A 26223-nucleotide genomic window follows, 5' to 3' on the forward strand; every position below is an offset into this window, starting at 1 on the left:
GAGATCCCAGGCGACATGGAACTTGTCGGCAGCCAGATTTCGGATAAAGCCGTCTTGATTCAGTCCACCGAGGAGATCTCCGTGGTCTTCATCAGCTCCAAACGTCACACTGCGGGTGCCACCACCGTTTTGCCTGTGGATAAGTTGGGCAACAAATATTACGTGGTGACTCCAGAGGACATCAACCACGACTACTTGAAGGAGTTTGTTGTCGTGGCCGGGAAGTCACCGGCCACCGTTTCCATCAAGGTCTTGGGCAAGTTTTATTACGGAGGGAGGCATTACTTCCCTGGGTCCACCCTCCGCGTCTTCTTGGACCCCTACCACAGCTTCCAACTGCAAAGCAGAGATGATTTGTCCGGCACTAAGATCGTATCGGACAACAACGTGGCGGTCTTCAGTGGACACAGCTGTGTGAAGGTGAACGCAGGTTGCGATTATGTGGTTGAGCAGCTTCTGCCTGTCAGCGCGTGGGGGAAAACCTACATTGTCCCGCCCATCCCCTTGCAGACGAACATTGACTTTGTCTATGTTGTGGCAGACACAAAAGCCTCCCTGACCTACAACAGGGGTAATTCGGCTGCGACTGAAGACATTGAGGCCGAGGGGGTCCACAAGTTCGAGATGAGTGCCAATTTGCCTCTTCACCTGAGCTCGTCGGCTGCGATTCAGGTGGTTTTCTTCTTCACCGGTGCCAAGAAGAACCTGAAGGGCAAAGACCCCTTCCTACTCAACATCCCACCCGTCTCTGCCTACTGCACGTCCTACCGAGTCAGTAGTCCGTCTGGCTATGACAACTACATGAGCCTCATCTCCCGTAATGCGGACACCAGCACCATCACCCTCAACCAGAAGGTGGAGGGAACCATAGCTTGGCAAGCGATTCCCGGCACAGACTTCTCCTGGGCCCCCATCACCATGAACCAACCAGCAGAAATCCAGACCATTGAGCACGAGCATTCGCCCTTCGGGCTCCTGGTCTTTGGCTTCCGATATTATGTCGGTTATGGCTTCGCCGGTCTTTGTGCCACACGTAAGTAGGGCCAACACGTGGTTGCACCTTGCCGAAGGCGGGGTCTTCTCCATGGTCGCCGTTCATGGGGTTTTTTTCCCTTTTTCACCAGCTTCTAATCTGCTTTCCTGTGAAGACCTGGGATGCAAGGACAACTGCAGGGGGTCAGATGAGCAACCCGCATGCATGCAAGAAACCTTCTCAACCTGCTGGGTCTCCGGCGATCCCCACTACAAAACCTTTGATGGGAAAACCTTTGATTTCATGGGCACGTGCACCTACACCTTGACCAAGACCTGTGATTCCGATTCGACCCTGCCTGTCTTCAGAGTCGAGGCCAAAAACGAACACAGGGCTAACCAAAAAGTCTCCTGCATTGGCTCCCTGATCATCCGTGTCTACGACATCACTATCACTGTGGTCAGGGCCGAGAACGGGATCGTGAGGGTATGCAAAAGAAAATAATTATAAAATCCAAAGCAATGTTACGATATTTAATTGGAATAACACAATTAATGATGATCTTAAGGGACTTTTCCAGCCTAAACACTTCTATAATTTGCCACACACGAGTCGGTGATGCTACTGCACGGTCATCTCTTGCAAGAAGACATCTCTAAGCTAAAAACCTCAATTTTTTGCCCAATGCTTGATATTATTTGTTTGGTTTTCATGTTTTGTTTTTGGTTTTTTTGTTTTTTTTTTTTTTTTCTCTTCCAGGTAAACAACCATCGCTCCCACCTCCCCATTTCCCTTGCCCAAGGGAAACTCCGCCTGCAGCAGCGGGGTAAGTCCGTGCTGATTCAAACCGACTTCAGGCTGAAGATCTTCTACGACTGGGACAACCACGTGGTGGTGAAGCTCCCCAGTACGCTCTCCGGCAAAGTGTGTGGGTTGTGTGGCAACAGCAACGGCAACCCCCAGGATGATTCCTTCATGTCTGATGGCAACCTGGCGGAGAACGCTGTGGAGCTGGGCCGGAGCTGGAAGGTGGCCAACGAGAGCCATCATTGCTGGGACACCTGCAACGGCGACTGTGGACGTTGCCAATGGGGTGAGGAGGCGAAATACAAGGGGGAGACGTCGTGCGGGTTGCTCACCCAACACCCAGGGCCCTTTGAGCGCTGCCACGCCACCATCAACCCTGACATCTACCTGAAAAACTGCATCTATGATCTCTGTGTGAACGACGGGGTCCACGTCATGCTATGCAAAGCGCTCAAAGCCTACGCAGATGACTGCCAGGAGGAGGGAATCACCATTTCTGACTGGAGGACACTGGCACGTTGTCGTGAGTAGCTCCTGGTTGGCAGAAAATCCTCCTGTTGGGTGGGCAGGGCGCTGTGACTTTAATTACGGTGCGTGTAATTAAGGGGTGATGGGATGGGAATGAGCAGAAAATAGGAATTAAATGGAAATTGCATCAACAGCGAGGTTTGATTCTCCTTTGCGCTCTTCATCTCCCTAGCCAGGTGAGGCCGGGTTGTATTGAATTAGGCTGCACAAAGGCAGGCCCAAAAGGGCTGTGGATCCCAAGCAAGGTCTGGAAAAGGTTATTGCAGTAAGTCCAAGCAGAAAGGTCCATGCAGACTCCATGGAGACTTTAGAAAGCCTGTGTAGAAAGTCCGGAAAGTCCATGCAGAAAGTCTGTGTAGAAACTCCAGAAAGTCCAAGTCCCAAAAGTCCAAGCAGAAAGTCTAGGTAGAAACTCCAGAAAGTCCAAGTCCCAGAATTCCAAGCAGAAAGTCCATCAAATCTGTGCAGACTCCCAAAATTCTCTGCTGAAAGTCCTGAAAGTCCATTCGGAAGGTCCAGAACATCCTTTGAGACTGAAAAGTCTCGCCTGAAAGTCCATGCAGGCTCCAGAATCATGTGCATGTGGAAGGTCCGGTGAGTCCACGGAGACTCCCAAAAGTCCATGTGGATAGTCCAGGAAGTCCATGCAGACTCCAGAAAGTACATCCAGAAGGTCCGTGCAGAAGATCTAGAAAGCCCATGAAAGTTTTCTTACCACTTTGCTGCACTTTCTTACGGTCAAGGAGCATCATGTCCACCATGACCATGGCGTCCCATCCCACTGTGACCACGGTGTCCCATCCCACTGTCACCATGGCATCCCATCCCACCGTGACCACGGTGCCCCATCCCACCGTGACTACAGTGTCCCATCCCACCGTGACCACGGTGTCCCATCCCACCATCACCACAGCGTCCCATCCCACCGTGACCATGGTGTCCCATCCCACCGTGACCATGGTGTCCTGTCTCTTTACCAGCTCTCTCCTGCCCGAAGAACAGCAATTACACCGCGTGTGGCACTGCCTGCCCCACCACCTGCAACACCGCCGCGATGCCCACTGACTGCGATGCCTCGGCCTGCGTGGAGACCTGCCAGTGCCACGAGGGCTTCGTGCTCGATGCCAACAAGTGCGTCCCCCAGGATGAGTGTGGCTGCGTCTTCGAGGGCCGCCTTCACGGCCTCCACGAGGAGTTCTGGGGCGACAGCACCTGCACCAAACGCTGCGTCTGCGATGAGGACCACCAAAGGGCCATATGCCAGTGGACCAGCTGCCATGCCGGGGAAGAGTGCCGGGTGGAGGACGGCATCCAGGGTTGTTATCCCAAGGCCTACGGGACCTGTGCGGCGGTTGGTGCCACCCACTACGAGAGCTTCGATGGTGGGAAGTTCATCTTCCAGGGCACGTGCATGTACCAGTTGGCTGGGTTGTGCAAGAAGAGAAAAGATCTGGTGGACTTCCAGGTGCTGGTGCAAAACGGGCGCCATGACAATGAACGTCTGTCCTCCATCGCTCTTGTGATGGTCAAAGTCTACGGCAAAAACATTGTAATCAGCCAGGAACACCCCAACAAAATCATGGTGAGTTTAGCAAATGTTTCTTTATCTAATCTCTATGTTCTTCACTTTCTGCTCCTCACCCCAACCTCCTTGGCCCATTTATTCTCTTCCACCTGCACTCCTCTGTAGGTTTTTTTCTGTATTGGGTAATGCTGAGTATTTGTCTCCAACCACGCAGCTGAGGTCCAAAGATACCAGGTCTGTCCCACGTTAATCAAGATAATATTTAACTGCCTAAATATAAGGATCACCACCTGAAGCAGAAGATTGGTGCGTGGTATAGGCTGTGGAGCCTCAGGCACTGTTCCCCTCTAAGTTGGTGGGCATCTATATTTGGGGCAGATGATTAAATCTCAAAAGTCTTCGTCTACATAATTTGGGTGCTTTGGCTGGAGATCAAGTTGCAGGTGGTGTGAAAACACAATTTGCCTTTACTGTTGGATAAAAATGTTGGGTTTTTTCCTTTGCTTTTGTCCCCAGATCAATGATCAGTTGGCTAATCTACCATATCATGGTGGAGATAGGAAGATCTTCATCTACAGAGGTGGGCAGGAAGCGGTGGTAGAGACCGACTTTGGCCTCACTGTCACCTATGACTGGCAAAGCCAAGTCACTGTCACAGTGCCCAGAACTTACGCAAACACACTGTGTGGCCTCTGTGGGAACTTCAACGGGAATGCAGGCGATGAGATGATGATGAAGAACGGCCAAGTGACAGCAAACCCAGACACCTTGGGGCACAGCTGGAAGGTGATGGACGTCCCGGGTTGCGTGGAGCTGTCAAAGGCGGAATGTCCTGCCATGGAGGCGGCTCTGCAGCACCAGAAGGCCTCAAAGATGGCTTGTGGGATCATGCTGCAAGTGGATGGACCCTTCGGAGCTTGCCATCATCATGTGGATGCCAGCAAATACTTCCAAAGCTGCGTGCATGAATTTTGCCTCTTCCCGGACCGGGAGGGGGTGATATGCCCAATCATCACCCGCTACGCCTCTGCCTGCCAGGCCGCTGGTGTGATCATCGGGAGATGGAGGACGAACAATTTCTGCAGTGAGTTGGGCTAATTGGAGGGGGTTTTTTGCTTCGTGAGGGGTCACGAGCATCAAAGGGAACCCCAATCCTGGGCCAAACCCATGTGGGGACAAACCAGAGGTGGGAATCATCTCACTCAGTGGTTCTTTATCCTGTCCAACGTCCGGGCTGGTCCCATCATCTCTGTTTACAGCCAATGCCCAGAAACAAAGCCTTCCGGGGAACAAGATGTCTCATCCGTCTATGACGGATTGAAGAATTTAGCCCCAATAAGCACCAATTTCTTTGCATTGGCTAAAACATGAGTGAGGGCTAATTGTCTGCATCACTTAGAGGGCAAATCACATGAGATGCACCAAAACTACCTAAATTAGGGGAGAGTGACCAGACCTGGATGTTGACTGGGGACCCAACGTGGGAGCGATTCTGTTGCTTGAGGGAATGTTTCCTCTATGATAATGGGGAAAACCAGGTAATTCAGGGGCCTAAAATCGCCACCTCAGAAGTGTTGAAATGTCCCTTATGGACACCCCTTCCCTCATCATGTCCACAGTGGGGAAGAGAAGAGGTTGAACCATGAAGCATTTGGGTAAAAAAAAAATAACCAACTGGTGAACCTCGTCACCAGGCACCGTGTCCCTAATTGCAGGAAAATTGCAGGATCCGGCCTGTAATTTCCTTGCTCCTAACGAATCTCCTTGTCTTGTGGCAGGTATTTCGTGTCCTGCAAACAGCCACTACGAGATCTGCTCCCAGAGCTGCAGCCACATCTGCAGCAGCATCTACACCCCAATAAAATGCTCACAGCAGTGCAGGGAGGGCTGCGTGTGCAACAAAGGCTTCGTGCTCAGCGGCGACGAGTGCGTCCCCATGTCGCAGTGCGGGTGCCTCAAACAGGACTTCTACTACAAGGCAGGGGAGACCTTCTATCCCACCAAGCAGGAGGAATGCCAGTGCCAGGCTGGCGGCACCGTGGCCTGCCAAAAAATTTCTTGCCCCGAAGGCAGCGAAGGCAAAGTCATCGATGGTGTCTTCCAATGCCAACCTGTGATGCCTAGGGCCTGCATGGCCACAGGCGACCGCAGCTATTTATCCTTTGATGGGATGGCCTTCAACATCCCGGGCACCTGCTCCTACATTCTCACCGAGACCTGCTCTGGGGACAACGTCAAACCATTTATTGTGAAAATCGAGAAGGAACCCCGGCAGAAGAGGAAGGTCTCCGGCATCCAAGCATTGTCCGTTGAAGTCTACGGGTTCACGGTGACCTTGACACGAAGCAAGAGAGGAGTTGTCATGGTAAGGCTGTTATTTTGTGCTCCACCTCTTTCTGGGGACAAACGTGCTGGGGACAAAGTCTACGGGCTCATGTGGACTTGGCCATGAGGCCGGAGGGACACAGCTGCAGTAGATCCACACGTGGTGGTCCACCTCTTTTAGGGTGCAACATGTTGGCTTCAAAGTCTATGGGTTCATGTTGGCCTTGAAACGAGGCAAGAGAGGGAACCAACCATGATGGTAAGTCTGTGCTTTGTGATCCACCTCTGAGTGCAAACATTTTGGTGACGCCGTCTACAGGCTCCTGTTGACCTTGGGGTGAGGCAAGAAGGGACCTGTCGTGGTGGAGGGTGAAGCACAGCTGTAGCTCTCTTTGGTTGCAAGCATGCTGGTGTCAAAGTCCACAGGCTCGCGTTGACCCTGGCGTGAAGCTGCATGGCCACTGTAAGGCCGTGTTTCGTGGGCCACCTCTTTCCAGGTGTGAGCGTGGGAGCCCCAAACCTGTTTTTACTTGACGGAGGGGATGCCTCACCCCTATCTCCAAGACGAAGCCATTCTCATCCCTGATTTGTCTGCCAGTTTCAAAGGGGGAGCTTAAAAATTCATTAAAAGATTGGTTGGAAGGTGTTTCCCCCAATGTTTTTTGCTCCTTCCTCCATAGCCTTCTCCTGGTAGCGTCCTTTGAGGCTCACCGGAGGATTTTTCTCTCCCTGTCCCAGGTGGATTACGTATCCCACCACCTCCCAGTCATCCTGAAGAAGGGGCAGGTCCAGGTGCTCCAACACGGGCTGGGCGTCCTGCTTCAGACTGACTTCGGCCTCGTCGTACACTATGACCTCCTCCACCACGTGATGGTCACAGTCCCTCAGAGCTACCGGGGCCACCTCTGCGGGCTCTGCGGCAACTACAACGGGGAACGCAACGACGATTTCCTCCTCCCTGGTGGCCAACGGGCTGCCAACGCCCTGGCCTTTGGCTCTGCCTGGAAAATGCCGGGTGGGTCGTGCAGTGATGACTGCCCCGAGGCCGACTGCCCCATCTGCAAGGAGAAGAAGAAGGTCATCCTCCAAAAACCCAACTACTGCGGCATCCTCAAGGTCTCCAAGGGCCCCTTCGACTCCTGCCACCACGTCATCAACCCCGCTCTGTATTTCGAAGCCTGCCTCCATGACCTCTGCCTCGCTGAAGGCGACACCCATGTCCTCTGCCAGAGCATCCAGAGCTACGCCACCGCGTGCCAAGAGGCCGGCGTCATCATCGGGGCTTGGAGGAAACCGTCCTTCTGCCGTAAGTTGGGGCTCACGGGTGGGAAACTTCCTCCACAGGCAGGAAATCGCATCTCGTTGGGATGAATTGAAAAATACGTGGGGCTTCACAATTTATTTCTAAAGGACGCTGGGGCTGGGTGTCTGTGCTGGCTGCCCTCGATGCATGAGGCGACGCAAGTGGTTCTGTTGGGTTGGGGAGGACAATGGTGGCGTGAAAATAATTTCACCCGGGGAAAGCCACCGCGAGGGAGAGCATTTCCATTGGCGCTGGGGATGAGAAAAGCCACCGCAAGCACCAACCGGGAGTGTTTTCATCCGTGTTTTGGGCAAGGAGGAGAATCCAACGCAGGTGCCAAGCCAGCGGATTTTCATTGGCAGTCTGGGCACCAAACAGGTGCTGTTTTGTTGGTATGGGCTGAAAACAGGAAAAACCAACGCAAGCGCCAACGGGGTGAAGCTTCATGGACGCTGGGGGCAAATGGGACGTTCCAACCTTGAGAAAACTTCACCTGGTTGGTTCTTGCATTGGCTTTTCCCACTCGTCCCCAACACCAAGCGCCAACGTGTCGTATTTTTGTCAATGTTTGGGCTCTGCCGTCTCCCTGGGGTGCAACTCTGGGTTGGCACCGCTCTTCCACCCAATGTTCAAGCTTGGGCTTCTCGTCTTTTTCCTTCCAGCCCTCCGCTGCCCGGCCAACAGCAGCTACTCCCTCTGCACCAACCTCTGCGTCCACAGTTGCACGGGGCTTGTCGATGCCTCCAAATGCCCTAAAACCTGCGTCGAAGGCTGCCGCTGCGAGAACGGGTACACCTTTGACGGGGAAAACTGCGTTCCCCGGGACAAATGCGGATGCTTTGTGGACGGGAAATATTACAAGGTGGTCACTTCCTGAGTTTTGGATGGGGGTGTGTGTGTGGGGGTTAATAACATTTTCCTTCCACCCGCCTCGCCAGCACGTTGCTCCAAAGGTGGCGTGTGCACAGCCCGAAGCACCTTGGAGGAAAAAAAAAAAAAAACACCTCAGAATCTTCCATCTGTCGAGTGGTTCTGTGAAGAAAATTAGGACATTTCCATCTCTTTTATCACTTGGCATAAAGGTGCTAGCACGGCTGTGGATACTCAGAGAGGAGCAGTGCTTTCGGCAGCTGAAAGCTCTAAATAATAATATTTTTCCTTCAGAGGAGATGGAAGAGGGTGAAGGGATGGGGGTTTTTTGCATTTTTTTTTTTCCTTGCAACAAAAGCTATCAATTCCTCAGCAATTTTGCATTTTGCAAAGCCGCTTATTCTCTCCAGTAGACCTGAATATATGATTTTTTTTTTCCCCTCCCCTTCTACGTATTTTTATGCGTTCCTGCGTAGCGCAGCCTGCTCTTCTCATCACCACACTTTTCCACCTCTCGCCCTGCAGCCCCACAAGTCGGTCCTGAAGGAGAACTGCCAGCAGCGTTGCACGTGCGTCCCCGGCGAGGGCTTGACTTGCAGCAGCCACAGCTGCACCGACGATGAAACCTGTGAAGTCCGGGATGGGGCCTTGGGTTGCATCAATCAAAGTAAGGAAAATTGGGGTTGCTTGAGTGGAAAAAACAAACAAACAAACAAATAAATAAATAAAAGGGAGGATCTCGGAGCCAGAGCAGACCCGGGGTGGGGGGTGGGTGTTTAATTTAGAGGTGCAGGCTGAGGTGCAAACCCTACGGCAAGATGAGGCCACAGGTCCCGTCTCCAACCCTAAGAGGCTCCAGGGATGTGGTGGGAGAATTTTGGAGGAGCAAAACGCTTCAAAAAAAGCCGCCCCTTGGCGTTGCATTCGCTCGCGGGTCTTGTTTTAACCATGCTGGCACCTTGAAGGATGGATCTAATCTCGACACTTTTTTTCCAAGGAACAAGGGGGGAAAAAAGCTAGCAGAAAAGAGGGAATTGGGGTTTGGCGACGGATTGTTGTGCTCTGATTTACGTCTTGGAGCTGCCGAACTCCTGCCCAAGCCCGGCGGGGAGCAGAAGATGCTTGGTGGGACCTCAGCACCCGCCGAGGACCTTTGGTTTGCATGGCGGCCCCTCACCACGACATCTCCCCACGTTGCTCCCACGGTTTCGTTTCCTTCCAGATCCCTGCAAAGCCCTTCGGTGCCGGCCCAAGGAGAGGTGCGAGATGAAAGGCAGACAAGCTAAATGCGTCCCATCGCAGGTTTCCACCTGCTGGGCTTGGGGGGACCCTCACTACAAAACCTTCGACGGGCTTAATTTCGACTTCCAAGGCACCTGCACTTACACCATGGCCGAATCCTGTGGGAACGACACCGCGCTGGTGCCCTTCAAGGTGGAAGGCAAGAACGACCTCCGCGGCGGCGTGAAATCCGTCTCCTACGTCAGCTTGGCCACCATCGAGGTCTACGGCCAACGCATCTCCATCCGCCGGAGGGAAGTGGGCAAAGTCAGGGTGAGTTGGCCGAAAACGGCGGGAAAATTGGCTTTTCCCCCGAGTCTTTTTTCGCCCACCTCTTCCCTACCTCCTTTTTGGCCCACCATGTTCCTCCTCCGTCAGGGCCACTGTTATTTTCGGCTCAAGCCCTCCAAGGGGAATGGGGGTTTTTTGAAACTTTGGGCTCCACCGGGGATCTGCTGAGGGTTTTTTTTTGACCCTTAGGGAATCCAAAAGCACCAAAGGTGGCTCCAGCAGGTCTGCAAGAAACCTCAAAGCGGGTGGGACACCCCTCCCCGGGAGGTTTGCAGTGGCAGCCAGCACAGGCGAGTCGGGTGAGGCAAAAGCAAAGCCTGACCGAGGCAGAGATGGCAAAAAAAAAAGGAGGAATTTTGGATGCCCGGAGCATCTCAGCGGCCGCTGATTGAGGGTTGGCCCCACGTTTGGATGTTGCCAGGATGGCACGGAGCTGGCGGCGGTTGGTCGCACGCTCTAACGGGGCAGTGCAGCCACCGTGCGCTGCAGCGGGGCGTTGCACGCCACCGCACGCGGTCGCCTGCCATGGTGGTGGCTGCCTGTTGCAGAAACACCCCGGCAGGAACTGCAAGCTGCGGTGGGCGACTGCAGAGGCCTTGCGTGCCGCTGCAAAGCGATTGCACGGGGCTTCAAGCAATTGCACGCTGCTGCAAGCCCTTGCACGCCACTGCAAGGCAATTGCATGATGCTACAAGCCGTTGCACAGCACTGCAAGATCTTGCACAGCACTGCAAGGTGATTGCATGATGCTGCCAGCCCTTGCATGGTGCTACAACCCTTGCACACCTCTGTAAGGCGATTGCACAATGCTACAAGCCCTTGCACAATACTACAAAACCTTGCACAATGCTACAAGCCCTTGCACGGTGCTGCAAGGCCTTGCACGGTTCTGCAAGCCCTCACACGTGACTGCAGGGTGATTGCACGGTGCTGTAAGCCCTTGCACAGTGCTGCAAGCCTTTGCACAGTGCCACAATCCCTTGCACTGTGCTACAAGCCTTGCACGGCGCTGCAAGGCGATTGCATGGTGCTGCAAGCCCTTGTGCGCCACTGCAAGGGGATTGCACAGTGCTACAAGCCCTTCCACTATGCTACAAGCCCTTGCACAGTGCTACAAGCCCTTGCATGGTGCTGCAAGCCCTTGCACACCACTGCAAGGCGATTGCACAGTGCAGCAAGCCCTTGCACAGTGCTACAAGCCCTTGCACGGTGTTACAAGCCTTGCACGGCACTGCAAGGTGATTGCATGGTGCTCAAAGCCCTTTCACTGTGCTACAAGCCCTTGCACAGTGCTACAAGCCCTTGCAGAGCACTGCAAGGCAATTGCATAGTGCAGCAAGCCTTTGCACAGTGCAGCAAGCCTTTGCACAGTGCTGCAAGCCCTTGCACAGTGCTACAAGCCCTTGCATGGTGCTACAAGCCCTTGCACAGCACTGCAGGGTGACTGCACACCGCCGTGGGGGCAGGCACAGGCCGCAGCGAGGCAATCGCACGCACGGCGCTCACCTCCGGTGTTCCCCGCCCGCAGGTGAACGGCGTGGTGACGCTGCTGCCGGTGAGCCTGGAGGCCGGGAGGGTGCAGCTCACGCAGAGCGGGCTCAGCGCCGTGCTGGAGACGGATTTCGGGCTCCGCGTGACCTACGACTGGATCTGGCACCTGCAAATTGACCTCCCTAGCAGCTACTACAAGCACACGTGCGGCCTCTGTGGCAATTTCAACCTCAAGCCCGAGGACGACGTCCCCCAGCATGGCACCGACGTCGCTGCTGTGGTGGCCTGGGCCGGCGGCTGGAAAATCCCTGAAGACGATGACCCATTTTGCTGGGATTATTGTGAAGGTGACTGCCCGGTGTGTGAGGAGGAGAAAAAGGAGCTCTACGGGGGCAACCAGTACTGTGGTCTGCTCAAAAAAACCTTCCAGGGGCCCTTCAAGGCTTGCCACGACGTCGTGAAGCCTCGGGAGTTCTACCGCAGCTGCCTCTACGACGTGTGCATGAGCGCCGGGGCAAAGAAAATCCTCTGCCAGGTGCTGGAGGCGTATGCAACCACCTGCAAGAAGCACGGGGCGGTGGTGCACGACTGGCGGACGCCGTCGGGGTGCCGTAAGCAATGGGTTTCCTGCTCGGGCGATGTGCTGGGGGGGGTTTTTTGCAAAAAAAAAAAAACCAAGGGAATATTGAGCACGGGGGGGATGCATGGGAAAGCGCTCGGGGTTATTTGCAGAGGGGATGCTGCATGCAAAAAAAGCATTAGGTGCATGCACACGATGCAATATCCCTCTGCATGATGATGTGTGCAAAGTGCTTGGTAATGGCACGCGGTGCAATATCCCTCTGCGGGAAGGCGCATGCAAAGCACTTGGTGCAGTCACATGGTGCAATATCCCTCCGCAGGGCAGCACATGCAAAGTGCTCAGCGCACTCACACGGTGCAATATCGCTCCGCGGGGAGGCATGTGCAAAGCACTCAGTGCACGCACACGGTGCAATATCCCACGGCGGGACAGCGCGTGCAAAGTTCTTGGTGCACTCACAGGGTGCAATATCCCTGCACGGGGCATCACGTGCAAAGCACTCGGTGCAGGCACACGGTGCAATACTCCTCCATGGGGTGTTGCATGCCAAGCGCTCGGGGGCACGCACAGGGTGCAATATCCCTCTGCGGGGCAGCACGTGCAAAGCACTCAGTGCAGTCACGTGGTGCAACATCCCTCCCTGGAGCAGTGTGTGCAAAGCGCTCGGTGCATGCACAGGGTGCAATATCCCTCCACGGGGCAGCACGTGCAAAGCGCTCGATGCAGGCATGCGGTGCAATGTCCCTCCCTGGAGCGGTGCGTGCAAAGTGCTCAGTGCACGCACAAGGTGCAATATCCCTCCACAGGGCAGCACGTGCAAAGCGCCCAGTGCAGGCACGCGGTGCAATACCCCTCCGCAGGGTGTTGCATGCCAAGCGCTCGGGGGCACGCCCAGGGTGCAATATCCCTCCGCGGGGCGCCGCGTGCAAACTGCTCGCCACGCGAACTCTTTGCAATGCTCACGTGACGTTGCTGCAGCCTCCCCGCCTCTAATTGTCCCATTTTTCACACCCCCCACCCCCCACCCCCGCCCTCCGGCAGCGTTACCTTGCCCCGAAAACAGCCACTACGAAGCTTGCGGCAACGCCTGCCCGGCCACGTGCAGCAACCGGGACGCGCCGGCCTCCTGCAGCCAGCCTTGCGTGGAGACCTGCGCTTGCAACGAGGGCTACGTCCTCAGCGGCGGCCAGTGCGTGGCGGTGGCCAGCTGCGGCTGCACCCACGACGGTCGCTACTACAAGCCCGGTGAGGAGTTTTGGGCCGACGAGACCTGCCAGGCTCGCTGCAGGTGCGCCCCGGATTTGGGCATGGTGGTGTGCAAGGAAGCTGGCTGCAAGCGGGGCGAGCGGTGCGCCACGGTGAAGGGCGTGCGGCGGTGCGTGGCCAAGAGCCGCGCCGTCTGCGTGGCCACCGGCGACCCCCATTACACCACTTTCGACGGGCGCCGCTTCGATTTCATGGGCACCTGCGTCTACCAGTTGGCCGCCCTCTGCTCGGATGACCCCACGCTCGTCCCCTTCACCGTCACCGTGGAGAACAACAACCGCGGCAGCCGCGTGGTCTCCTACACTAAGGAGGTCACCTTAAAAGTCTACAACGTGACCCTCAGCCTCAGCCAGGAGCACCCCGAGAAGCTCAAGGTAGGGGAGAAGCAGGCGCCGGGGAGCTGCGAGGTCATTGCAAGGCATCTGGGTGGGCTGCCAGGTCTTTGTGAGGTGTTTTGGCGGGTTGCAAGGTCATTGCGTGGCAGCGGGTTGGGTTGCAAGGGTGTTGCATGGTGCCCTGCTGCTGCAAACCCATTGCAAGGCCCCTGGGTGGGTTGCAAGGTCATTAAGTGGCATTTGGTTGGGCTGCAAGGTCATTGCATGACATCGGGTTGGGTTGCAAGGTCGTTACATGACGTTTGGCTGAGTCGCAAGGTCGTTGCATGGTGCTTGGCTGGGTTGCAAGGTCATTGCATGGTGCCCTGCTGTTGCAAACCCATTGCAAGGCCTCCGGGTGGGTTGCAAAGTCATTATGTGACATTTGTTTGGGTTGCAAGGTCATTGCATGACATCTGGTGGGGTTGCAAGGTCATTGCATGATGCTCAGCTGGTTTGCAAGGTGGTTGCATGACATTTGGCTGTGTTGCAAGGTCGTTGCATCGTGCCCAGCTGTTGCAAACCCATAGCAAGGCCCCTGGGTGGGTTGCAAGGTCTTTAAGTGGCATTTGGTTGGGTTGCAAGGTCACTACATGACATTTGGGTGGGTTGCAGGGTCGTTGCATGGTGCTCGGCTGGCTTGCAATGTCGTTGTATGACATTTGGCTGAGTTGCAAGGTGGTTGTGTGACATTGGCCAGGTTGCAAGGTCATTGCATGGTGCCCTGCTGTTGCAAACCCATTGCAAGGCCCCTGGGTGGGTTGCAAGGTCATTGCATGACATTTGGTTGGGTTGTAAAGTCATTACATGACATTTTGCCAGGTTGCAAGGTCATTGCATGGTGCTCAGCTGGTTTGAAACACTGTTTCATGGTGCTTGGATGGTTTGCAAGGTCATTGTATGACATCTGGCTGTGTTGCAAGGTCGTTCCATGGTGCCCTGCTGTTGCAAACCCATTGCAAGGCCCCTGGGTGGGTTGCAAGGTCATTGCATGGTGCTCAGCTGGTTTGCAAGATCGTTGCATGATCACTGGGTTGCAAGGTCATTGCATGTTGCCCTGCTGTTGCAAACCCATTTCAAGGTCCCTTGGTTGGTTCCAAGGTCAGTATATGACTTTGGGTTGGGTTGCAAGGTTGCTACATGACATTTGGCTGGGTTGCAGGGTCATTGCATGGTGCCCTGCTGTTGCAAACCCACTGCAAGGCCTCTGGGTGGGTTGCAATGTCATTGCATGACATTGGGTTGGCTTGCAAGGTCATTACATGACATTTGGCTGGTTTGCAAGGTAATTGTATGACGTCTGGCCAGGTTGCAAGGTCGTTGCATGGTGCTCAGCTGGTTTGCAAGGTTGTTGTATGACATTTGGCTGGGTTGCAAGGTGGTTGCGTGACATTATGCTGGGTTGCAAGGTCGTTACATGACATTTGGCTGGTTTGCAAGGTTGTTGTATGACGTCTGGCCAGGTTGCAAGGTCATTGCGTGACATTGGGTTGGGTTGCAAGGTGGTTGCCTGGTGCCCTGCTGGATTGCAAGCTCATTGTGTGCTGCTCAGGTGGGCCTGGTCGGTTCGCAAGGTTGTTGCTTGGCATCTGGGTGGATTTCAAGGTTGTATGGCCAATGGTTTTGCTGCAAGCTTGTTGTGGGGCATCTTGGGGGGGCTTCAAAGTTGCTTGAGTGGCCTCTTGGCCTTCAAAATCTTTGAGTGGCATCTCGGTGGGCTTCAAAAGTGGCGCCACGTCCTTCCAGGTCAACGGGATCCTGGTGGATCTGCCCTACGACCACGGCAAAAAGCTCCACGCCTACCGGAGCGGCGTCCACGGCTTCATCAAGACCGACTTCGAGGTCATTGTCACCTTCGACTGGCACAGCTACGCCAGGGTCATCCTCCCCAACACCTACTCGCGGGCCGTCTGCGGCCTGTGCGGCAACGCCGACGGCGACCCCCAGGACGACCTCAACTTGCGCAACGGGCAGCCGGCTGCCGACGAAATCCAGTTTGCCGATTCCTGGAAGGTGGCCGACGTCCCCGGTTGCTGGGCCGGTTGCACGGAGAATTGCAACGTTTGCACGGAAGCGGAGAAACGCGCCTACCGGGGCGACAAGCACTGCGGGCTCCTGGTGAAGAAGCAGGGACCCTTCGCCGCCTGCCACGGCAGCATCGACCCGACCCCCTACTTCAACGATTGTCTCTTCGACACCTGCCTCTACAAGGGGCATCAAGAAACCGTCTGCCACTCCATCAGCGCCTACGTCACCGCCTGCCAGAGCCAGGGCATCCGCATCCGGCAGTGGCGCACCGCCACCTTCTGCAGTACGTGGAGCGGGGGGGGGGGTGAGGGGGTGGGTGGTGTTCGGGGTGGGGTTGCAGGCATGGAGGTGGTTGGGTTTGCGCTCAAAAATGCTTTTTTTTGCTTGCGTTGAGGGGCGGGGGCTTGCTTTTGCAGTTGCACAAAGGTCCTGGAGCTTGCATGCATGAAGGGCTTGCACCTGCACAGGCTTTGGAGATTGCACAAAGAGTTTGGGGCTTGCATGCATGAAGGATTTAGAGCTTGCATGCATGGTGGGCTTGCACCCACGCAGGCTTTCTAGCTTGCACGAAGGGCTTAGAGCTTGCATGCATGAAAGGCTTGCACCCATGCAGGCTTTCTGGTTTGCACAAAGGGTTTGAGGCTTGCATGCACTAATTATTTGGGGTTTGCATGCATGAAGACTTCTCAGTTTGCATGGTTGCAGTTGGTCTTGCATGCAGGCAGAGTTTGGGGCTGGTGTTCATGAAGGGCTTGCACTCAGGAAGACTTTCTAGCTTGCACAAAGGGCTTGGAGCTTGCATGCATGAAGGGCTTGCACCCACACAGGCTTTCTAGCCTGCACAAAGAGTTGGGGGCTTGCACATACACAAAGGGCTTGGGAATTGCATGCAGGAAGGCTTTCTAGTTTGCACAGTTGAGGTTGAGCTTGCATGCACGAAGAGTGTGGGGCTCATGTGCATGACGGGCTTGCACCCACGCAGGCTTTCTGCTTTGCACAAAGGGTTTGGGGCTTGCCTGCACGAATTATTTGGTTCTTGCATGCGTGAAGACTTTCCTGTTTGCACAAAGGGCTTGGGGCTTGCACAGGCAAAGGCTTTCTGGTTTGCACTGAGGTTTTGGGACTTGCACGCACAAGTAGTTTGGGGTTTGCACGCACGACGGCTGTCAGGTTTGCATGAATCACTCGAGCCTTGCACGCAGCAAAGGCTTCATGAGGGGTTTGGGGCTTGCACCCACGGGGGGTTGGGCTTGCAAGCACGAAGGTTTCCTGGTTTGCACAGAGGGTTTGGGGCTTGCTAATCATTTGGGGATTGCATGGGCGAATCCTTTGGGGATTGCACAAGCGAATCATTTGGGAATTGCACAGGTGACTCATTTGGGGATTGCACGGGCGGATCATTTGGGGATTGCACGGGTGAATCATTTGGGGATTGCACATGCAACGGCTGGTTTGCATAAGGGGTTTTCATGCGCAGAGGCTATTTTGCACGGGGAGGGGGTTTCGGGCTTCCACGCACAAAGGTTTTGGCTGATGCAAACATCACCCCTGCTGATTTGTCTCTCCCCCTTCCCCAAAAAGGTCTCGTCTGCCCCCCGAACCAGCACTACGAGCTCTGCGGCCCGGCCTGCCCGGCCACGTGCCACGGCGAAACGGAAATGGAGGAATGCGAGAAAAACGCTCCCTGCACCGAAGGCTGCTTCTGCGACGCCGGCTTCCTGCAGAGCGGCGACCGCTGCGTCCCCTTGGCCCAGTGCGGCTGCTTGCACCAGGGCCGCTACTACAAGGCGGGCGAGACGTTTTACTCCTGCCCGCGGTGCACCGAGCTTTGCACTTGCAAAGGGCCCGGGGCGGTGGAGTGCCAGCCGGGGGGTTGCACGGCAGGCGAGGAGTGCACGGTGCAGGACGGGGTGCAGGGCTGCTACCCCCGCGAGTGCGGGCGCTGCGAGGTGCTGGGCGCGGCCACCTACCGCACCTTCGACGGGCACCTGCTGCGCTTTGCCGGGAGCTGCAGCTACACGCTGGCGGCCGTCGAGGCCGCCGGCCCCGAGGACCCGCTGGTGCCTTTCGCCGTGGAGGTGGAGAAGGAGAGCGGCGAGGAGGAGCCGCTCATCCGGCGGCTGCTGGTCACCGTGCACGGCGTCACCGTCGCCATGGCCAGGGGCACGGCCTGGGAGGTGACGGTGAGTGGCGCCCCTGCAAAAAAATGGCTGTCGGGGCCGCGAGGCCTTGCATGCAAACCCGGCTCCGGGGTGCAAACCCTGCTTCGGGGTGCAGAGCAGGCTTTGCAAGCCCCACTTCGGGGTGCAAACCTTGATCTGGGGTGCAAATACAGATATGCAAGCCCTGCTGTGGGGGCTGATCTTTCGTTTTCGGTGCAAACCCCACTTCAGGGTGCAGAGCTGGATTTGCAAACCCCGCTTGGGGTGAAAATCTGACATGGGGGTGCAAATCCAGCCATGCAAGACCTGCTTTGGGGCACAGAGCTGGATTTGCAAACCCCATTTCAGGTTGCAAACCTGACATTGAGGTTGAAAGCTGGACATGCAAATTCTGCTTCGGGGTGCAAACCTGCTGTTGGGGTGCACATCAGGCTGTGCCAGCCCCACTTCAAGTTGCTAACCTGACATTGAGGTGCAAATCCAGCCATGCAAGCCCCGCTTTGGGGGCCAACCTCTGGTTTTGGTGTGCAAGCTCTGCTTCAGGGTGCAGAGCTGGATTTGCAAACGCAGTTTGGGGTGCAAATCTGACATGGGGGTGCAAATACAGCCATGCAAGCCCTGCTTTGGGGTGCAATCTCTGGTTTTTTGGTGTGAGCCCCGCTTCAGGGTGCAGAGCTGTATTTGCAAAACCCTATTTGGGGTGCAAACCTGACACTTGAGTGCAAATCCAGCCATGCAAGCCCTGCTTTGGGGTGCAAACCTGCTGTTGGGGTGCACATCAGACTGTGCCAGCCCCACTTCAGGTTGCAAACCTAATGTTGGTGTGCAAATCCAGCCATGCAAGCCCCGCTTTGGGGTGCAATCTCTGGTTTTGGGGTGCAAACCCTGCTTCAGGGTGCAGAGCTGGATTTGCAAACCCCTATTTGGGGTGTAAAGCTGACATTTGGGTGCAAATCCAGCCATGCAAGCCCCGCTTTGGGGTCCAATCTCCGTTTTTCAGTGCAAGCCCCGCTTCAGGGTGCAGAGCTGGATTTGCAAACCCCTATTTGGGGTGCAGACCTGACACTTGGATGCAAATCCAGCCATGCAAGCCCCGCTTTGGGGTCCAATCTCTGTTTTTCAGTGCAAGCCCCGCTTCGGGCTGCAGAGCTGGATTTGCAAACCCCCTATTTGGGGTTGCAAACCTGCCGTCGGGGCGCCGATCCCACTTGGCTTTCTCACCCTTTTCCCCCTTCCCTCCCTCCCTCCCCGCAGGTGGACGGCGAGCAGCACCTCCTCCCGCTGACGCTGGCCCAGGGGGCCCTGACGGTGGCCCAGGAGGGTCCCCACCGGGTTCTCCAAGTCCGGGGGGGCCTCAAGCTCCTCTACGATGGCGTCTCCTACGCGGTGCTCACCCTCCCTTCGCCTTTCCACCGCCGCCCCCGCGGCCTCTGCGGCAGCTTTGACGGCGACGCCGCCAACGACGCCGCCGCCCCCCCAGATTTAGGGGCGGCCTGGGGCACCCTCACCCCGACTTGCACCCACGACTCCCCCCACGCTCCCCCTCCCGTTTGCTCACCCTCCGAACAGCCGGAGCCCTGCGAGGTGCTGGCGGAGGCGACGGGGCCCTTCGCCGGGTGCCACGGGGTGCTGCCCCCCCGCGAGCACGTGGCGGGGTGCGCACGGGAGCGCTGCGGCCGCCCGGGGGCCGCCGGGCTCTGCCGTGGGTTGCAGGCTTACGCCACGGCGTGTCAAGCGGCCGGAGGGAGGCTGCAGGAGTGGCGGGAGGCGGCCAGCTGCCGTGAGTCCCCCCAAATTCAGGAGGGGGGGGGGGGAAAGAGGGGAAGGTTGCGTGTTTGCATGCAGTTGGGTTGCGGTTCTGCAAGGGGCAAGCGGTTGCATGCAGCAGGGTTGCAGTTTTGCAAAGGTTGCAAGAAGGAAAGAGGTTGCATGAAGCAGGGTTGAGTTTCTGCAAGAGGGAAGCGGTTGCACGCAGCTGATCTTTAGTTTTGCAAAGGTTGTAAGAAGGGCAGTGGTTGCGTGCAGCAGGGTTGAGGTTCTGCAAGAGGCAAGTGCCTGCCTCCAGTGGGGTTGAGTTTCTGCAAGAGGGAAGCGGTTGCATGCAGCTGATCTTTGGTTTTGCAGAGGTTGCAAGTGGGGCAGTAGTTGCATGCAGCAGGGTTGCGGTTCTGCAAGGGAGAATCAGTTGCATGCAGCAGGGTTGCAGTTTTGCAAAGGTTGCAAGAAGGAAAGAGGTTGCATTTCAGCAGGGTTGAGTTTCTGCAAGAGGGAAGTGGTTGCATGCAGCTGATCTTTAGTTTTGCAAAGGTTGCAGGAAGGAAAGCTGTTGCATGCAGCGGGGTTTCCTTTCTGCAAGAAGCACAATGGTTGCATGCAGCAGGGATGAGTTTCTACAAGGGGGAAGCAGTTGCATGCGGCCGATGGTTTTGCAAAGGTTGCAAGAAGGACAGCAGTTGCATGAAGCGGGGTTGCATTTCTGCAAGGAGGAAGTGTTTGCCTGCAGATGCTCTTCATTTGCAAAGGTTGCAGGGCGGGCAGCGATTGCATGCAGCTTTTTTTTTTTTTTTGCGAGGGGAAAGGAGCTGCATGGAGCCAGTTTTAAATCCCTGCAAGGGGGGGGAAGCAGTCGCAACCAGCGGCCGATTAGCCGTGCCAATGTGGGCGAGGCGGAAGGCCGTTGCATGCAAAATTTGGGTTTGCTTTGCAAGGGGAAAGCCGCTGCGGGCGTTTTGGAAGGGAGGAATTTTTTTTCTTTTTTTTTTTTTTTTGCTGAGGGGGATTTTTTTTGGCCGGGGAAAGCCGCTGCGGGCATTTTGGAAGGGAAGGATTTTTATTTATTTTTTTTTTTTGGCCGAGCGAAGCGCTCTGCATGCAGCGCTGTTGCAAAGCGTAAATATTGTGCAACTGCAAAGTGCCGCTTTTGTTTCCCCCTCCCCAGGGGGGATAAAGGAGGAAATTGAAGAGCAAATAATAACGCCGGTGCTTTTCTTCCCGCTTCCCCCCGCCAGCAGCCCTCGCCTGCCCCCCCAACAGCCACTACGAGCTCTGCACCCGCAGCTGCGACCACACTTGCGCCAGCCTCTCCGCCATCACCCCCTGCACCCACAAATGCTTCGAGGGCTGCCAGTGCGACGACGGCTTCTTCTTCGACGGCGACGAGTGCGTCCCGGCCGAGGCCTGCGGGTGCCTGCACCGCGGCCGCTACTTCAAGGTTTGTGGCGAGCGGCCTTGCAAAACGAGCGCCTCCGACAGCTTTTGCAAGAGCAAACCCCATGGCCCGCAGCATTTCTGTGCGCATTTGCCGTCCTTGCAAGGAGACGGCAGGCTGCACGCGGCGTTTCTTTCCCCCTGCACCTTTGCAAGGTGAAAACCCTTTGCACATCGTGTTTCTTCCCCGTTTTTGCAATCTTTACACGGAGGCCACAGGTTGCACACAGAGTTTCTTTGCCTCCTACAGTTTTTGCAAGAGCAAACCCCATTGCATGCAACATTTCTGTGCACATTTGCCATCCTTGCAGGGAGGACGTGGGTTGCAAGCAGCATTTCTTTACCTCCTGCACCTTTGCAAGGTGTAAACCCTTTGCACAGCATGTTTTTTCCCCATTTTTTCAATCTTTGCAACGAGGCCACAAGTTGCACATAGCGTCTTCACCTCCTACAGTTTTTGCAAAAGCAAAATCCACTCCACGCAGCATTTCTGCACACATTCCCAGTCCTTGCAAGGAGGACGTGGGTTGCACGCAGCGTTTCTTTACCTTCTGCACATTTGCAAGGTGAAACCCCTTTGCACTCAGTGTTTTTTCCCCATTTTTGCAATCTTTGCAAGGAGGATGCAGGTTGCACACAGCATTTCTTTAACCTCCTGCACCTTTGCAAGGGGAAAACGCTTTGCACGCTGTGTTTCTTCCCCATTTTTTCAATGTTTGCAAGGAGGCAGTGGGTTGCACATAGCATCTTTACCTCCTACAGCTTTTGCAAAAGCAAAATCCACTCCACGCAGCATTTCTGCACACATTCCCAGTCCTTGCAGAGGCGGAGGGTTGCACGTGGCATTTCTTTACCTCCTACAGTTTTTGCAAGAGCAAACCCTTCTGCATGCAACATTTTTGTGCACATTTGCCATCCTTGCAAGGAGGATGTGGCTTGCACACAGCGTTTCTTTACCTCCTGCACATTTGCAAGGTGAAACCCCTTTGCACTCCATGTTTTTTCCCCATTTTTGCAATCTTTGCAAAGAGGCAGTGGGTTGCACGCAGCATTTCTTGACCCCCTGCAGTTTTTGCAAGAGCAAACCCCGTTACACTCAACCTTTCTGTGCGCATTTTCCATCCTTGCAAGGAGGCCACGGGTTGCACGCAGCATTCCTTTAACTTCCTGCACCTTTGCAAGGGGAACATGCTTTGCACTCAGCGTTTTTTTCCCCATTTTTGCAAGCTTTGCAAGGGGAATCCTCTCTTTATTGAGTGTCCCTGCCCCGCAGATCGCCGAGACCATCCTCTCCGCTGACTGCAGCGAGAGCTGCACGTGCCAGGCGGCCGGTGGCGTGCAGTGCCACCGGGCCGGGTGCCCCTTCGGCCAAGCGTGTGGCCTCAAAGACGGCGTCCGGGGCTGCGTGGAGCAACCGGGTCGCTGCACGTTGGCTCCCGCCTCCCGCTTCCTCTCCTTCGACGGGGCCACCGGCACCGCCACGGCCACCGGCATCTACGTGGTGGCCACCCTGTGCGACCCTCAGCACTCCGCCTGGTTCCGCCTCTTGGCTGATGTGGGGGAGAACCAGGACCAACCAGCTGTGGTAGCCCTTCACCTCTTCAGCTCCCGCGCCTTCGTCACCATCAAGAAGGACAGGAAGGTCTGGGTAGGTCGCCCCCACGTTGCTGCCACCGGCAAAGCCCCCTCCCTGCCTTTAATTGTAACCAAAATCCATGATTTCCCACCATTTTGCAACGCCTCGCCAGCATCGTGCAAACAAAGCACCTGCAGGGGCTGTCCTCCGCCCCACCCTCACGTCCACACATTGGCCCAGCACTTCGTTTTGACCCAAAACCCCCTTTTTTCCGCCAAATTCCGGCAAAAGAAGCACCCGCGTGGGGCGCCTCTCGGCCCGCTGCTGCCTTCGACTCCCCGTGAAGTTGCCCGACCCTCCACTTTGAGTGAAAGGGGCTTTTTTTCCCCCCTGCTTGGAGTCAAGAGAAGCTTGAGCAGGTGCCACCCTTCATCCCAGCGCTGTCGTGAAGATGTCCTCGTATTTGCCCATCCCTTCCTTTGAACCAAAATCGCCCTTTTCCCCCTCAATTCCTTGCAAAGGAGGCGTTCCTGTGTGCTGCTCTTCGTTCCGCCATCGTCCAGAGATATCCACGCCTTCGTTTTGACCAAACCGGGCTTTTTTCCAGCCATTCCGTGCAAGTGAAGCGCCCCCGGGTGTTGTCCTCCATCCCACCATCACCAAGAGAGCTCCGTGCAGCCGCTCACCCCTTTATATTGACCAAAATTGCCCTTTTTTTTTTCTGTAATTTAGTGTAAAGGAAGCACCCGTGGATGCCCTCCTTCACCTTAGCCCCATGGGGGGAGCCCAGGTCCCCATCCCACCTCCCACCCCCCAGGAACAAACCCCACGAGATCACCCCACGCCCCCACGTACCCCTCCCCGTGTCATGCCGTGTCTCCAGACCTAAACCAGAGGGATTTCACCCCGTTTTGAGCTCCACCACTACAGAGAAAGCTGGTGGCGGAGAAATGAGTTGGTTTCCTGGCTTTTTTTCACCCCCATTTTAAATTTCTTTCCAAGCGCGGAGCCATGCTCTCCCTGTCGATGTCTTCTCCAGGTCAATGGCGTCCCAGCTGCCCTCCCCGTGGACTTCTCCGGCGCGTTGACCGTCACCGAGACCCGCGGCACCATTTGGGTCACCCAAAAACCCGAATTCATCGTCGGCCTCAGCCCCGCCGGGGAGGTGACGGTGACGGTGGGCCGGGACCTGAGCAAGCAGCTCTGCGGGCTCTGCGGGAACTACGACGGGAACGCGGCCAACGACCTCCAAGGGCCCGACGGGAAATTGGTGGGCAACGCGGCGGCGCTGGCCAAGGCCTGGAGAGCCATCGACTTCTCCCACGTGAGTGTCCCCAGGAGGTGACAACAGGGGTCTTGTTTTGGGTGAGATTCATCTCTTTTCGTGTCCCAGCTCCGTCATGGCTCCATCCCCGTGGGCTTTGGTGCCACCACCGGGAAGAAACATCCATCCATTGGTCCCATCCCCTCCTATTAACCAAAATTGCGCTCCCCCCCCTCCCCCAATTTCACTCAAAACACCCACATTTGTTGTCTTCATCATCAAGAGATGTCCACGCCTTGAACCGCTCCTTCGTTTTGACCAAACTGGGCTTTTTTCCAACCGTTTCACGCAAGGGAATCACCCACGGGGGTTGTCCTCCCTCCCACCATCATCAAGAGATCTTCAGCCATTCAGCCCCTCCCTTCAGATTAACTAAAATCACCTTTTTTTCCCCACCAATTTAACGCAAGAAAAGCCCCCACGGACGCCACCTTCATCCCACTGTCACTAAGAGTTTTTCACCTATTGTCCCATTTCTTGATTTTAACCAAAATCACCTTTTTTTCCGCCACTGTATCACAAGAGAAGCCCTCCACGGGTGGCATCCTTCATGTTAACCAAAATAGTCCTTTTTCCCCTCAAATCAGGCCCAAAATCACCCGCAAGGAACCGATGGGTTCGTCATTGGATGCTGTCATCATGTGTGGAGAAAGAGGGGGGAAAAAAAACAAAAAAGGGTGGAGGGAAGGTGGGAAAAAGGGGGGGAAAAGCCACAGAGAAGGAAGAAAAGCTGCAAAAAAAGAGGAAAAAGCCACAAAAAAAGGGGGGAAAACCACACCAAAAAAAGGGGAAAAGCTGCAAAAAAGGGGGAAAGGCTGCAAAAAAGGGGGGGAACCCACAAAAAAAGGGGGGAAAACTGCAAAAAATGGGAAAAAATTGCAAATAAATGGGGGAAAGGCACAAATAAGGGGGAAAAGCTACAAAAAAGGGGGAAAAGCTGCAAAAAAGGGGGAAAAGCTGCAAAAAAGGGGGAAAAGTTGCAAAAAAAAAGGGAGATAATCCACAAAAAAAGGGGAGAAAACCACAAAAAAAGGGGGGAAAACTGCAAAAAGGGGGGAAAACCACAAAACAAGGGAAAAGCTGCAAAAAGGGGGGAAACCACAAAACAAGGGGGAAAAGCTGCAAAAAAGGGGGAAAGGCTGCAAAAAAGGGGGAAAGGCTGCAAAAAAAGGGGGAAAACCACAAAAAAAGGGGGAAAAGTTGCAAAAAAGGGAGAAAAACTGCAAAAAAGGGGGAGAACCACAAAAAAAAGGGGAAAAGCTGCAAAAAAGGGGGAGAAACACACAAAAAGGGGGGAAGCTGCAAAAAAGGGGTAGAGGCTGCAAAAAAGGGTGAAAAGTTGCAAAAAAAATGGGGGAAAAGCTGCAAAAAAAATGGAGAAAACCTGTAATAAAAGGGGGAAAACCTGCAAAAAGGGAGGGAAAGGCACAAAAAAGGAGGAAAAGCTGCAAAAGAATGGAGAAATCCACAAAAAAAAAACAGGGAAAAGCTCTCAAAAATGGGATTTGCCCTCAAAATAGGGGGATTAATGTCTTCTTTTCTATTTTTTTTTTTTTTTTTTTTTTTTTTTGGCTCAGTGATGCCGAAAAACGACATTTTAAAGGCCTGGCAATGGGACACCGCTCCTCATCACTGGGGTCATCGTGGCCAACCTGAAGCGTCGATGAAAAAAGGGACATTCCCCCTCCCCGCCCCCCCCCTTCCCCCAGCCCCAAATTTGAGGTTTTTTTACATGTGTGTGTGTGTGTGTGTGTGTGTCCCAAAAAAAAAATAAATTGTTGAAACCCGCACCCAGCCGTCGCTTTGCAACGAAATCAGCGCGATTTGGGGGGAAGCGAAGAGCGTGGGCGAGCGTCACAGGGAAGGGAGGGCCCTGGGGGGGGTGGGGGGGGTCCCGGATGCGTGGGTCCCCCGAGGGGGGGACACGGGGGGGTGTTTCCCGGACGCCTGGGTCCCCTGCCAGCCCTGACGCGCCCCAGGCGGTTCTTGGCCCCCCCTGACCCGTTTCGGTCAATATTTTGCGTCACGGCCCTGTCCCCGTGCCCAGACACGGGTCGGGGGGGGGGGGTGTGGGGGGGTGTGGGTGTGGGGGGGGGGGCACCCGGATGCATGGGTCCCACGGGGGGGGGGGGCGGGGAGCGGGGAGGAGGCTCCCGGATGCCTGGAAGAGGAGGGGCGGGGGGGGAGGTTGTTCTTGGGGTCCCCAGTGTCCCCCAGTCCCTCCCAGTGCATCCCCCCCGCCTCCCTGCTGTGCACCCCCTTCCCAGAGCATCCCATTCCCCCCCCCCCGCGTGCCCCCCACCCCTCCT

General features: G+C 55.5%; 1 protein-coding gene across 1 annotated transcript; it reads left to right on the forward strand.

The window, feature by feature from the left end:
* Positions 1–25666, forward strand: LOC122153827 (IgGFc-binding protein-like). Its single transcript, XM_042797184.1, has 19 exons — positions 1–1033; positions 1125–1459; positions 1733–2303; positions 3289–3890; positions 4350–4917; positions 5612–6198; positions 6897–7464; positions 8124–8323; positions 8857–8998; positions 9554–9885; positions 11432–12005; positions 13019–13617; positions 15364–15928; positions 17227–17828; positions 19062–19587; positions 20816–21018; positions 22288–22662; positions 23630–23914; positions 25492–25666. The coding sequence occupies exons 1-19, from the start codon at positions 16–18 to the stop codon at positions 25492–25494; spliced, it is 8655 nt and encodes a 2884-aa protein (XP_042653118.1). The 5' UTR covers positions 1–15; the 3' UTR covers positions 25495–25666.
* The last annotated feature ends 557 nt before the right edge of the window (positions 25667–26223 follow it).

This window comes from Tyto alba, unplaced genomic scaffold, assembly GCF_018691265.1.
Source record: "Tyto alba isolate M040663 unplaced genomic scaffold, T.alba_DEE_v4.0 Super-Scaffold_24, whole genome shotgun sequence".
NCBI classification, from domain to species: domain Eukaryota; kingdom Metazoa; phylum Chordata; class Aves; order Strigiformes; family Tytonidae; genus Tyto; species Tyto alba.